Below are 15335 nucleotides of genomic sequence, written 5' to 3'. Positions count from 1 at the left end.
AAGCTAGACTCTAGAAAACCCAAAAAAAAAGTTTAACCTTGTTAAACCGGCGCTGCCCGATGCTGCTCTACTGGCAACTCCGCGCTAAAGCACTCTAAAGCGTGCTTGATAGCAGGGGCTGGAAAGAGCCAGGAATTGATCCAAAACAGCCAATAAAACTACAGTTTCAAGTCAGTAACCACTCCCACGGGGGGCAAGGAAGCAGCTCAATGTTTATCACTGCCACTGATCAACAGAGAGACTTTCCTTTAGCCCAAGCAAAAATGGCCTCACAGAAACTTACAAAACAGTTCAAGAACAGCAAGCCTGTAACTTGAACTTTTTTAAATCTCAGAAAAGTGGGAAAAAAGCAAGATTTTTTTTTGTTTTTTGTTTTTTCAGAGATAGCAGAGGTTCACAAGTAATATCAAGTTATAACAGTGCAGACTTTTGAGAAAAAAAAAAAAAAATATATATATATATATATATATATATATATATATATATATATATATATATATATATATATATATATATATATATATATATATTTATATATATATTATATATATATATATATATATATATATATATATATACACACACATATATATATATATATATATATATATATATATATATACATACACACACACACACACACACACACACACATATATATATACACACACACACATATATATATATATATATATATATATATATATATACACACACACACACACACACATATATATATATATATATATATATATATATATATATATTTACACACATATATATATATATATATATATATATATATATATATATATATATATATGTAAATATAGATACACACACACACACATATATATATATATATATATACACACACACACACACGTGTGTATATATATATATATATATATATATATATATATATATATATATATACACACATACATACACACATATATACATATATATATATATATATATATATACACACACACACACACATACACACACACACACACATATATATATATATATATATATATCTACACACACACACACATATATATATATATATATATATATATATACACACACACACATATACATATATATATATATATATACATACATACACACACAAACATTTTTGCGTGTGTATCTCACATATATGCATATTTTAGGTAAATTAAAAAAACTATAAGTAACTGCAGTGCAAGCAGGAGTGTAAGCGTGCTGAAAGAAGATGACACTGGAACACAAGCAAAGTGGGTGTAAAGACAGGAGATTGCCACAAAACCGAAAATTATATTGACTAATATGCCCCAGAGACGGTAAGAAAGAAAAAAAATAAGTCAAGAAGTGAAAAATACGGTCACCATAAAAAAAAACAATTTTAAATAGTCTTGTTACATTTTTCCCTAATGACACCTTCTCAAGTGGCAAAAGAGATCTCCAAGGCAAATTAGACAAAAAAAGCATTACAGGTTAACAGAAATGAAATTGCTAGAAGCCAGAGAACATTTTCATTGCTAAGCTTACTCCTGTGGTTTTAGTTATGTTGGCTGACAAAGGTAACCTCCTGATCCTAGACTGATTATTATAAGATAAGCTAACTGTACACAAAAAAGGTGAGGATAAAGCCTCAAGTAAATTGTACTAAAAAAGAAGTTATGTACTCACCATAACATTCCATCTGAGTAGGTACTTCATTTGTCTGCAACCTGTGGGTATCGGATCCGACTTCGGATACGAGCAGGCAGCTTACCAAGCTCCAAGATCTGATATCCTAGCTCCTCCCCTCTACCCATAATCCCCTGCTACCAACCACATTACCTCAGATCGTTTTTTTTGCCTTACCGACCTGTAAACATGAAAAAATCAACTGCAAAGGTGATCAGAAAATCCCGAAAGGTTCGGTGGATGGCAGGGGGGGGGGGTCGGTTGCAGACACATGAAGTACCTACTCAGATGGAACATTATGGTGATTACATAACTTCTTTATCTGAAGTAGTTACTTCATTTGCTCTGCAACCTGTGAGACAGAGTCCCCAGCTACTTATAAGAACCTGGGTGGTCCTTACGGAAGGATATTCCAAAACACCGCGGAGCCAAAAGAAGCCCTACTTCTCGAAATCACATCTAATTTATAATGAGAAATGAACGTATGAGAAGAGGACCAAGTAGCCGCTGAACATATGTCGACCACTGGAACCCTAGATCAGAAGGCTGTTGAAGCGGCTACAGATCTTGTAGAATGAGCACGGATATTAACCGGGGCTGGTTTGCCAGACAATATATACCCCTGAATTATACACTGACGAATCCAATTTGCCACAGTAACTTTGGCAATGGCTTTACCCATGGCTGATTTTGCATACGAGACAAATAACTGGTCTGACTTGCGAAACTCTCCAGTCCTATGCAAGTAGAAACGCAGCTGTCTGTGTACATCCAATTTGTGTAATGTTTATTCTCCCTAGTTCTGAAATGTGGGAAAAAACACTGGTAAATTTATTCATTGATTTACATTTGCTTCTGAAGCAACCTTAGGCAAGAAAGATGGGTTAGTCCTGAGGGACACTTTGTGAAAGATAAGGTAAGGAGGCTTTATACACAAGGCTTGTAATTCTGAAACCCTTTTGGCCAAAGTAATGGCCACTAAGAAGGCTGTTTTTCATGACAAGGACTTCAACGGAATTGAGGCCGCAAGTTCGGAAAGTGGACTTGTTAAGGCTTGCAAGGCTAGAGTGAGGTCCCATGGGGGAACCACAGACTTTATTGGTGGATTTAAAAGGAAGATGCCTCGTAAGGTGGTTTTGCACAACTTTGTAGATGCCAAGGAACCTATGCCATCACCCACATGAAAATGGGAGATGGCCGCCAATTGTACCTTAACCGTAGAAGCGCTTGCTCCCTGATGAAATATTAATGAGAGGAAGTCTAGGATGGTCGGGATAGGGACAGTAAATGGGTCCAAGCCCTTATCTTCGACCCAAATGGAAAAACGTTTCCACTTACTGTTGTAAAGTTTTCTGGTAGATGGCTTATGAGCCGCTACCAGAATGGCCTTAACGGGAGATGAGATACCGGGAGTCCTAGCCATTAATGGAACTGGATCAGCCAAGCCACAAGCTTGAGGCTGACCAGGTTGGGCGTTGGGCAATCCGCGGGATGAGAAATCAGTTCTGGACTGGGATCCAGAATCCACGGAGGAGCCACACTGAGACCGCAGAAAAGGGAACCAGACCTGCCGAGGCCAGAATGGGGCTATGAGGATAACTCTGCTCCCCAACCGACAGGCTTTCTGAATGAACTTCATCATGAGAGGAAGGGGAGGATAAGCATAAAGGAGCCCGGGAGGCCAAGCATGGACCAGAGCGTCTCTGTGGGTTTCCCTCTGGGGAATTATGCAAGTACTCGCTGCATTTTGTGTTTAAAGGAGAAGCAAAAAGATTGCAGCAAGGCCGACCCCATTTGTGGAAGATCTGTTTCGCAACAGATGGATTCAGAGACCACTCGTACGGAGTGAGGAGCACCCGACTTAGCTTGTCCGCTAATATGTTGGATCGTCCCGGGATGTACGTTGCTACCAGAAAGCGGTTGGTGGAGATCACCCATTCCCAAACTCTCATGGCCTCTCAACACAGGGGGTAAGATCTGGTTCCTCCCTATTTGTTTATGTACCAGACTACAGACATGTTGTCTGTCTGGATCGCAATAGTCCCCAGGGGAAGAAGGTCGTGGAGGGCTTGCAACGACAAAAGCACCGCCCTCATCTCTAGGACATTGATATGCAATGCGGTCTCTAGGGGAGTCCACGTGCCTTGAACGGATCTGCCTGAACAATCCCCCCCCCACCCAAGGCGAGAAGCATCCGTGGTCAATGTGGCTTCGACCGAGGGATCACAAAGGGCCTCCCTTCTCTGAGTTCCCGCGCATGCAACCACCAACGAAAGGAGTCCCTGCAAACTATGCTCAACGGTATGGGCGTATTCAATGGGTGGAGCAAGAGGGACCATTGGACTTGAAGGGTCCATTGCAATATCCGCATTCGCAGGCAGACATGGAGGGAAAGACCAATTGCGGCTGCCATAGACCCTAGTGCCCTCAGGACTAACTCCGCTGGAGGAGAAGGATTCCGTAGAAGGGCTAACACCTGATAAGACAAGCTGTTCAGTCTGATTAATGTTAGGGTAGCTCGAGAGATTTGAGTATCCAACCTGGCCCCTATGAATTCCAGGGCTTGAGTAGGGCACAGGCAGGACTTCTGCAGGTTTACTGAAATGCCTAGGTTGTGGGCTAGAGTCAGTGTGTAATCTCTCGCTACTGAGAGCTGATGCCTGTTGGTCGCGGTAAGGAGCCAGTCTTCTAGGTACGGGAAGACCTGAATGCCCTGAAGTCTCAGGTGGGCTGCAACCACCACCATGACTTTGGTGAACACTCTGGGGGCTGAAGTGAGGCCGAATGGGAGAACCCTGAATTGATAATGACTGGCTCCGAGCCGGAAGCGGAGAAACCTCCTGGATCGTCTGTCCATTAAAATGTGGAAGTATGCATCCTTGAGGTCTATGGAGCACATCCAGTCATTCTCCCGCAGAAGGGGGAGGATAGATTGAAGAGTGACCATCCGGAACTTTTCCTTTGGTATAAACAGGTTCAGAGCGGAAAGGGCTAAGATGGGTCTGAGGTCCCCTGTTTTCTTTGGCACCAAAAAGAACCTTGAGTAATAACCCAATCCGGACTGATCTGGGGGGGACGGGCTGGATGGCTCTTTTTCTTAGCAGCTTTAAAATTTCTAAAGCCGCCAACTCCCTCTTATTGCGTGGTACATCGTGGAGGTGTCTGGTTTTGGGGGGAAGATTTAGGAAAGGAATGAAGTAACCTCTGGAAATGATACGGAGCACCCATCGATCCGTGGTAAGGGACTCCCAATTTGACAGGTGCTCCGTCAACCGCCCCCCGACTGCCTCCAGAGAGGGACAGCCGGGCAAGCCCTCAGGGCTGTTGCACGGGTCTGTCCGAGAAAGGTTCTCTAGACCTGAAATTACGCGGCCCCCCTCTGCCTCTGGGCCGGCGTCCACCTTGTCCTCCTCTGCCTCTAGAGGACGAGTGGTCCGCAGCTGGATGGGATTGCTGAGACTTGAGGAACCACAGCTTTTGTGCCCTCTGATTCCTGGAGAAGGATCTTTGGGGACTAGAGAAGCGGACTCTGACAGCAGACAGCGTCTTCCCGTCCTTTTCGCTTTGGACCAGCGTATCGCGAATGGTCTTGCCGAAAAGAGCAGAACCGTCAAAGGGGGCATTCGCGAAGGACGCCTTGAAGGGATCCACGAAGTTGCAAAGACGGAGCCAGGCGTGACGTCGCAAGACGACCCCTGCTCCGCTGGCTCTAGCGGCTCCCTCCGAAGCATGAGAGAGGAGCCACATAGACGTATTGGAGATGGATTTCAGAGTGGCCATTCGTGTCGTAAACACATTCCTGTCTCCGACCGACATGGACTCTGGGGGGGCTGCAGCGTATTCCTTGATCAAGTCTCGATGTAGCCTGATGGTATGTGCCATATAGTTCAGTGCCCTTATAGAAAAGGTCGCTGAAGCAAACATCCGCTTCCCAATCCGGTCCAACGCTCAAGATTCTTTACCTGGCAGGTGGTCCAGAGAACTCTCCTGAGCGAGTACTTTCTTGGTGGCCGCCGCCACCAACATGGCATCAACAGGGGATCCTTTGGCCCACGATTGCCTATCTGTGGGGGGGGCTCAGTATTCTGTCGGGACGCCTAGGTATTGGCTCCACGGTGTCGGGCTCCTTCCATGCCCTGGTGGTAATTAAGTCCACCAGGGGGTCAGCCGGAGGGGACACCCAAGAAGTACATGGGCCTGCCTCAAACGCCTCCAGGAACACGGATTCATCAAGGGAAGAATGTTGGGCAGACCACCCCCTCTAATATGCAACATTTCCATGATGTCTCCAAAGGAGACATCTTCAGGGGGTGACCTTGGGGAACCCTCCCTATCATCTAAGTCCATGTCAGTGGTAACGGACTCGGGGAAGTCCAGGTGCCTCCTTTTACACCGATGTTTCCGAGGAACCTCCTCAGTGGGGCTATCCGAAGAGGGCTCGTCCACGTGTTGTTGTTCCTCAACAGGAACTAGCTGGAGGGCTTGGGCAGGCTGTCCCGATGGTCGGATGATGGAAGACAGACCCTCATACAGTGGTGTTACGGGTGGATCCACAGCCCAAACCAGGGATCTGGAGGATCTTGACAGTACCCTTTCCACTACCTCAAAAGCCGAAAGAGATTCACCCTCGCCAGCCGCTGACAGCAATCTCCTCGGCTCCGAGGAAGGGATTGGGGTTGGAGCCGAAGCAGTTGGCGCCGAGAGAGAGGTGCGCTCCGAAGCCAACAGCTCCGAAGATACAACTCCTCCCTCGGATCCGATGCTCAGCCCTTGGCCCCGAGAGCTCAGATCCGACAAGCTCAAGGGCATAGTCGGCGTCGAAGAGACCAGCGCTATCGGCGCCGACAATTCCCTGGGTCCGAATGGGCACTGATCCGATGACTCAGAGATCCGTAAAAGAGTCGGAGAAGGAGTGATCGGGGCAAACATGGGGGCCGCGCTCCCCCCCAGAGGGGGGAGGCAAGAGCACCCCCATCTGCATTTGGGTCTGTAAGAACCGACGCATTATCCAATCCATATCCACTTTGGAGATGCTTTTTGTTGACTTGGAAGAGGTAGTCGAGGCGGGCTGGGAGGGCCGCCTCGACGACCTCGAGGGAGACCGATCTTCCTCCTCCACCTCTGGCCAGAAGCTAGGCGAACGGAGCCGAGAGGAGAAGGATTCGGAGACCCCCAAAGGAGACTTCATTATTTTAGCTGGTGGAGCCGAGAGGTGAGACTCGGTCCGCCTTTTATGGGATCTATGTCCCTCCTTATCCTTGTGCCTCTTCTCCTTAGTTGAGGAGGCACTAGTTTCCCCAGAGCTCAAACCGGAAGTGGGAGGTTGAGTCCCGGGTAGAGCTGAGGGAACAGAGGGCACCGAGGCCGCTGAGGCAGCCGGAGCCTGAACAGGAGAGGAAGAAGAAGCTGACTCCTGGGGGAGCTTTCCCACCAGGATCAGCTTGTTCTTCCTATCCCGAAGTGCCCGGGGGTTAAAGGCCGCACAGATCTGGCAGGCCTCTGAGAGATGGGCTGCCCCCAGGCACAAAACACACTGAGTGTGGCCATCAGCTGGGGAAAGCTTGTGGCCACACTCAGTACATTTGGAAAAAATGGTCTTAGGCCCTTCCGCCATGTTGAACCACTCACACACACACCCAAACGCAAAGGAGGGAGGGGGAGTGACAAGAAAACTAACTACTGTACCAGTAAAAATTTAAAAAACTAACAAACAAGGGGGTAGAAGGTTTTACTACCACACACATTTGATTTTGAAGTTTTTTGGTGAAAAAGATTGAAAACAATCTCACCCAGCCAGGAGCTCTTCAAAAGTAAAGCTTCTTCAGCCGCGGCAAAAAACGATCTGAGGTAATGTGGTTGGTAGCAGGGGATTATGGGTAGGGGGAGGAGCTAGGAGCTCGGATCTTGGAGCTTGGTAAGCTGCCGGCTCGGATCCAAAGTCGGATCAGATACCCACAGGTTGCAGAGCAAATGAAGTAACTACTTCAGATCTATTTTTTCTTTTTATGTTAACAAAACTTAGAATGTTGACCTAGAAATGTTATTTATCTAGATCTTTTTCAAGTCTTTGCATTGCCCCACATGCAGCAGTTCGAGAAATATTTAACCCTACTTAGTTAACTGGTTAAATTGTTGGTTCAAGGGCAAGATGTTTTGGGTTTAGATTAAAAAACTGCTATCTGATTGGCAAAAAGGCCTTTGATATCAGCTCAATCCTTTTAAACACATCATGTCTCGAATTAACCAGATAGTTAATGTTGACTGCAAATTAGTTGTCTTTATAACTGATTATGATGACTGCCATCAACTTCAGCTAACTTTATGAGAACTACAAAGTTGCTATAAAATCTAAAAAAAAAAAAAAAAAAAAAAAAAAAAATATCAGCAAATACAGAAAACACAGAAAAATTAGAATGAATGCATTTTGAGCAAAACAGTTGATGAAAACTTTGATTAAAACACATTTACAGTTAGCTGGGCTTATAGCGTAATGCAACACTAGACTTAATACTTATAACATGCAGAAGCTGTGATGTTTTCTTTCCCTTTGACAAATCCCCTGGTAACAGCTATACTTCAGTACAGTGCCTTATCTCAGCACTGGAACTGCCATCACAAAACAGCGATATTAAACCAGATATGAAAAGCATTCACAGAAAAAAATAAGATAAAGTATTTTGAGGATGGTGGGAAGCACCCCTGCACCCCACACTACCGGCACATCTCAACTCCATAGCTGCTGCATCTCACAGCCAAGATAAATTCCCAGGAGAGAGAGAGAGAGAGAGAGAGAGATAGAAAGCATTTGTTACACAAGCACTGCCAACAAGACAAGAAATGTTTCTTATGGGAGCCAGTTGTCCTCTTTCCTGCTTAAGTCTTGTATGAGACTCCTGCTGCAAATGTTACCACCATAAACATCACCAGAAAACTAGCAAAGGAGGCACAGTGAGCAAGATATTAAATGGAGGTAATGTTTTTTATCTTAACCAGTGGAGTTTAACTTGTCAAGTATGATTTGCTGGAAGGATACACCAATATCCAAAAGAGCAACATGTTAACAAAACATAAAAGAGACAAAATGTAGTTACATTAAGACTTTCTGCTATTGCCTTTCTCAACAGTTCATCCTCCTCCTCCTCCTTGGAATTAATCTGGCAAGCTTCCTGTCTGCTCATCTGAACAGCCAAAGCTAGCTGTTCTTCTTCTGACATTTCTAAAAGAAAAATGTAAAGCAACATTTGTTATCAACTGCGATAGTAGTAATGCAAGTGAAATGAAAACAACTACATTATGAATTACATGACACGGAAGAAATGGAAGTGACATTTCTAATCATGTAAGCTATTCATGCTGATTGGGCTGGTCGCACTATGCACTGTTCCTTTATAGGAGGGACTTAAGAGAAAACCTCCACAAATGAATCCAATACGAAGCACAGCTATGGGATAATGTGTGACAAAATACATACATACACAAATAACATCAATGCTGCAGGACTCAGTGTATGTATGACATGTCTGGAGGAGACAGAAACTGAGCATTTGTCAATTTTTTTTAGCAGTCAGCCATCACTTAGTATACAAGATAAAAATCTCAAGATGTGGCTAGAAAACCATGCATTCATTGCGACTCTTTTATGTAGCCCTAAAAGCCAAGGAGACTGCACCACTAAATGCCCCCATTGTGTCAAGGTAAAAAATCAGGAAAATAGAATAAGACGTAGGAGGCAATATTCACAGACTTAGCACATCATGCTCAAGACTGCAGATCCAGGAACTGAAAAGAAAAAACCCAAATGCAATTCAGAACAAACAGCACATGCGGGCTGGATCAACTTGTGTCATAGACCACAGAGTATTTCTATGGTAGCAAGAATGTATGCTAATGATAAAGTCCATTTATACCACCACTGATACAATTACAATTCAAAGGCTGCCCAAGGAACATCAAGGCCATCACTTAATTCACTAAAATATAGCTGCGACTGACTGTCTTGTTCCACAGCAAGGTGCACAGTGTTAGTTCAAAGCCAACCCACCACAAAACAATTCTCAAAAGCAAACAGTTCAGAGACATATGACTGAACAAGTATATATAAGGTCCACAGAAACCATGATGGCAGGACTTTCATAAAAAAATACATTTTACTTTCGCAAGTCAAAAGAAAATAAACATCATAGCCCATCTGGCTTTGCAGATCCAAGTAAATACACAATAACTTATGCTGCTTTTATCTAAGATTCACGCTCCACACAGTACCTCCTGGATACAGGCCAACTTAAAAATTAATATCTAAGGTTGCAGGCCTCTCTTGGTCCCAGACTTCAGCTATGTAAGCAAGTACTTTCACAATGGCTATGTTTCTGGGTTTCACCAAGAATCTGCTTTCAGTGCTTCCTTGGTTTGCTGCTTTCAAGGCAGCTTCTTATATACAATTGTGTCAATTAAAACATTGTTACTTAACTAGATACTGTCAGAATATTCCCCTGCTCCATACAGCAGCACAGTTAAAGGCATCAAGCACAATCTTAAAGGGATATTGCAAATTTTCCCCGCAGCATTTCAAAACTACCCCCTCAGCGCAAAATAAGATATTTTATAATCATACTGATGGGCTGCAGGCCCTGAACTCAGAAGCATTTCTTTTGAATAGGTCAAGTCAGTGTGCCACTGTATACTCAAATGGCAGAAAGATAGCACCCACTTGCACAACTTTGGTTAAGTAGGCAAATTGACGGCAGTACAAAGGTCAAGGTCTGTTACCAAACTGAAATGTTTCTCTGGCAACGGCTCACATTACTGCTAGACACACTTTCTAAAGCAGATTATCTTCTTTTTTATTACTCAGCGTTCTAATGATGTAGCAGTCAAGGTGCTCTTCATCTTGAACACAACAGGACAGCACTGTCCCAAAACCCAAATCTGACATGTCAGTACAAAAGGTAAAACACTATGGTAAAATTAGGAGTTATTAACACGGGTTCAGCATATGCAGCATTTCATGAGGCAAAAAGTTTCCTATCTGGGAAGCCACTGTACTTTGATAGAAACTTTATCTATTGTTGAGATTTGTTGAGATCTGTTAAAGGACATGCGACAGTTGCAAAATTAGGTACAAACTTTCTATAATATTCATCACGTCTGAGAAAAGACTCCACCTCTCAATACAGAATACAGGTCAAATGCTATACTCCAATTTTTCTAGCTGTGTTTTTATCACTCATCTTTGTATAAAGTAGCTTAAGTACTTGGCTTTCAGCATACTTAATCCGCTTTGCTTACCTTTTACAGCCAAGCCTTTTTGTCTTAGAGCTTCTAACATAACCTGCACTTGAGGAAAACGAGACGCCAAGCCCTGTGAATGAATGACTGCATCATCCAAATATGAAGCAATCTATTGTGAGTGTGACTTCAGTATTTTATCTGTCAGTCTCTCAAAAGGGGTGGGGGGGGTCCACGAAGGCCAAATGATCACACTATGTACAAAAATGGACCATATGGGGTTACAAAAGTTTTTTTCCCCTTTGGTAGTATCCCCTCACTAAGTCAAGCATTGTCAAGTATCTGGCCTTTTCATCAATTCTAGCCATGGGATAGCTATCAAACACTGAAATGTCATTCTGTTTCCAACAGTCTTTACAGACCAACATCCCCATCAGGGTCAAAGACTAAGCACTACTGGGTTCGCTGAATCGCTATGCGACTCTTCTAAAGCACTTAGTTTGAGTATACTATGAAGCTTTTCTGATTCTGTTTATCTGCAAGGTTTCAGCTTAACCTTCATTACAGGGGTTCTCTCCGTACTATGTTCTACTACCTTAGCTCTCCTAGGAATTTGCTAAGAAAAAGTACGGTTGTGTAAAATCTTACAATCACAGTAGAAATCACGCTCTTCACTGTTGTAGTATTCAAAACACTGGGGATACCCTTCCAAGGGTGGCCTGAAATTTGGCGAGTTACCAAAGTCTTTAGGTTGCTTTAAGGTACGCCGTATGTCACACACATGCTCCTTGCCTAGCACAGGGCATAAAGGTGACTTCTGGACGTACCATCCTCAGAAATGGGAACCCCAGTAAGAGTGCCAGTCCAAAGAAAACAAAAATTAACCAATACATCCGGGAAAGCAAATGTAACAAAAGGAGGGAGGGAATGAATACTGCAACAGTGAAGAGGAGGACATCTACCATTATGGCAAGACTTTTACACAATTGTACTATGTCCCTCCATTTCATTGTTGCAGTATTTATAACATCAGGGAGACTGACAAAGCTCAGGAAGAAACTTGAGAGGAGGAAGGACCAGCAGAGCTCTCTAGAAAGCCATGAAGGATGGCCCTAGCAAAACCAGCTCTTCCTCTGGAGATTCCATCCAACTTATAGTACCTGGTAAATGTACGCTTATACACAGAAGTCCAGGTGGCTGCCTCACGAACAAAGTTAGTATCCAAACCCATGAAAAAAAATACCAGAAGAAGCCACAGCCTAGCAGAATAGGTCTTAACAGAATAAGGAAGGCTCTTACTATAAAAAGAATAACAAAAAGATATAGCTTTTGAGATCAAAGAAGAAATATTTTGCTTGGCTACAGTTAATCCTAAGGACCTATGATGAAAGGAAACAAAGAGCTGATCAGATTTCCCAATAGTCTTAGTCTCATCCAAATAAAATTGGAGTTGTCTATGCATATCCAACGTGTGCAGCACCTTCTCATTGGCAGACGGTGGAGAAGGGGAAAAAGTGGGCAAATGAACAGATTGATTAAGGAACAACTCATTCACCACCTTGGTCATAAAAAAAGGATAAGTAGAAAAGGACACCCTGTCCTTGTGAAACATCGAAAAAGGAAACCAAGCCATAAGGGCTTGAAACTCAGACACCCGTATGGCAGACGTAAGGGCTAACAAAAGTACAGTCTTCTAAGAGGAAAGTTGCAAGGAAGCTGAAGCTTCAGGCTCAAAGCCAGGGTCAATTTTTACAAAACAAAATTAAGATCCCAGGGATGAGAATACGTTTCCTGGGAGGCCTAATATGAAGGATGCCTTTTAGGAATTGTTTAGCTTCAAATCTAGAAGCTGAAGGAGAATATAAATGCAGACAAGCAGAAATAGCCGACAAGTGGGCCTTAACAGAAGAATATGCCAACCCAGCATTGAGCAGTTCACACAGATAAGAGAAGGAAAGTTGACAAAACGGTTAAGGTGTTTACCTTATAGGCACAAGGTACAGGTTTGGTTCTCACAGGGGGTAATTGGCTAGGCTTAAAATGACCCACAAGGACAGTTCAGAGGTTCATATTAGGCTATTTGCCCTAGGGCATTTGTAAGCCTAGCCAGAGTGTGTTTGGCTTTCGCCACCCATTTTAAATTAATTTTGCTATGCCCTTTTTCGAGGTTAGTATACTGTGCCTCTGGCTAACAGTGACACAGAAGTTATACCCGGGGTAAACCTACGATCTCCCATCCACTCATCAAGATTCCTCTTGAAGAGAGTCAATGAGGGACTCTGCCTAACCTGGACTGGGATTTTATTCCTGAGTGAAGGGAGCCTCTGGGTTATGAATCTGTCCCTCCAGCATGTCCTATTTATTTCAGTGCTGAGGTTCAAGTCTCTCGAGTGCGTAGCTCGATGGGATTTGGATTTTCTGAGGTGCAGCATGTCCATTAATTTCGGGTTAGCCTAGTATTAATCTATGAACCTATGAACCAAAGGAACATCCACAGAAAACCTCTTCCATTGGGAAAAGCAGGATTTCCTAGTATTGGGTTTCCTGGCCTCCTGTAGGACCATAAGCACATCCTCCGAAAAAAAGGTGTCTATGTGGAATCAAAATCCTAATCACCCATGTCAGCTGAAGAGTTGACAGGCAGGGATGGATGACAAATCCCTTGTCTTGTGTATGTAGGTCCACCCAGTTAGGTAACTTGTGATGATTGCCCTTGGCTAAGTGCAAAGGGGAATAGATGCTGTCTCAGCCAAAAGGGAGTCACCAACAAGAATCTGGGAGCATCTTGTTGACTTTTGACTAGGACTTTTGGAATGAGGGGAGGAGGAGGGAAAGCATAAAGAAACAACCCCTTCCAAGAAAAAGACAGGGCGTCCACCTTTCAAATCAGAGGACCTGGGACTATGGCACAAAAAACAGGAAGTGGTCTGTTCGGGGGGGAAGGCAAACAGATCTATTAGAGGAGTACCCCACTGGTGGACAATGTCCAGAAACACATCCCTGTGAAGCATCCATTTGTGGGATTGAGTTAAAGACCTGCTCAGTGTCTGCCACACTGTTTGACCTGAGGGAATGGAAAAGTACAGCTGTGTACACTTACCATGAATGTAGATGTTCGAGTGTATTCACTGTTGCAGTCATCACACTTGGGTTATCTGCCTGCAGGTAGCCCTCAGTTGGCCCGAATACCAAAGTCTTGGGATTTCTGCATCGGATGCTGTCGCTTTTTCCATGACGTCAGGTCATCAGGGGTATAAAACAGGCAGCCAATGCAATTCCATCAGATTATCTTGCCCCCCAAATAGGAAGCTAGTATATGGTGGGGAACACCACCAGTAAAAGGTAAAGACCACTGCCATTAAAAATGGCCAAACAGGGGAGAGGTAGAAAGGATAGAGAAAAGCAGGGGGCTGGAGAGAAGGAAACCAGGACTGCAACAGTGAATACACTTGAACATCTACATTTATGTTAAGTGTATACAACTGCACTATGTTCTTCGTGTTTCACTGTTGCAGTCATCAAACTTCAGTTGATTCCCAAAGCTAAGGAAGGGTGGAGGCAGTCAAGAAGTGTTAGGGCTGGCTAGCAGGCCTTGTAAGACTGCTGTAGCAAATCCAGCTCTAGATTTAGAAAAATTAGGTAAGTGGTAATGCTTGGTGAAGGTGTGTACAGAACTCCAGGTTGCAGCTTCCAGAATGTCCCTGGTAGGGACTCCCCTGAAAAAGCTGTAGAGGTGGATGTGGCCCTAGTGGAATGTGGTCTGATCCCCTGTGGGGTAGGTTTTCCATGGTGCTTGTAGCAGAAATGGATGCAGTGTGCTATTCATTTGGAAATGGTTTGTTTTGAAATGGCCTTGCCCTCTGCCCCTGCAGCAAACCTGACTAGCGGCTGGTCAGATTTTCTGAAAGGTTTAGTCCTGTCAAGGTAGAAAGTACAGTTGTGTACACTTACCATAAATGTAGATGTTTAAGTGTATTCAATGTTGCAGTCATCACACTTGGGTTATCTGCCTGCAGGTAGCCCTCAGTCGGCCCGAATACCAGAGTCTTGGGATTTCTGAGTCGGATGCTGTCCCCTCTTCCATGACATCAGGTCATCAGGGGTATAAAACATGCAGCTGACGCCATTACATCAGTTTTTCTTGCACCAGGTGTCAGGAGCCCCCAAAATAGGAAGCAATCAAATGGTGAGGAACACCTCCAGTAAAATGTAAATATAATTTCCATAAGATATGGCCAAAAAAGAGGATAGGTAGAAAGTATAGAAAGACAGGGGAATGGAGGTAGGGTAACCAGGACTGCAACAGTGAATAAACTCAAACATCTACATGTATGGTAAGTGTACACAACTGTACTATGTTCTTCGTGTTTCACTGTTGGAGTCATCACACTTAGGTTGATTCCCAAAGCAGAGGAAGGGAAGAGGTAGTC

At 43.9% G+C, this 15335-nt stretch overlaps 1 protein-coding gene across 5 annotated transcripts in view; it reads right to left on the bottom strand.

Annotated features, from left to right (window-relative positions):
* UIMC1 (ubiquitin interaction motif containing 1) overlaps nt 1–15335 on the bottom strand; it is a 2105680-nt gene that overhangs the window by 1685155 nt on the left and 405190 nt on the right. For all 5 annotated transcript variants that reach the window (XM_044069293.1, XM_044069294.1, XM_044069292.1 and 2 more), the window contains one exon: nt 8772–8896. In XM_044069293.1, the coding sequence (XP_043925228.1) occupies nt 8772–8896 (125 nt within the window). The remainder of the gene's footprint in view (nt 1–8771; nt 8897–15335) is intronic.

Source organism: Protopterus annectens, chromosome 4.part0 (genome assembly GCF_019279795.1).
Source record: "Protopterus annectens isolate FY-2018-M chromosome 4.part0, PAN1.0, whole genome shotgun sequence".
NCBI lineage: Eukaryota > Metazoa > Chordata > Ceratodontiformes > Protopteridae > Protopterus > Protopterus annectens.
This window is presented reverse-complemented; position numbering and strand designations above follow the sequence as displayed.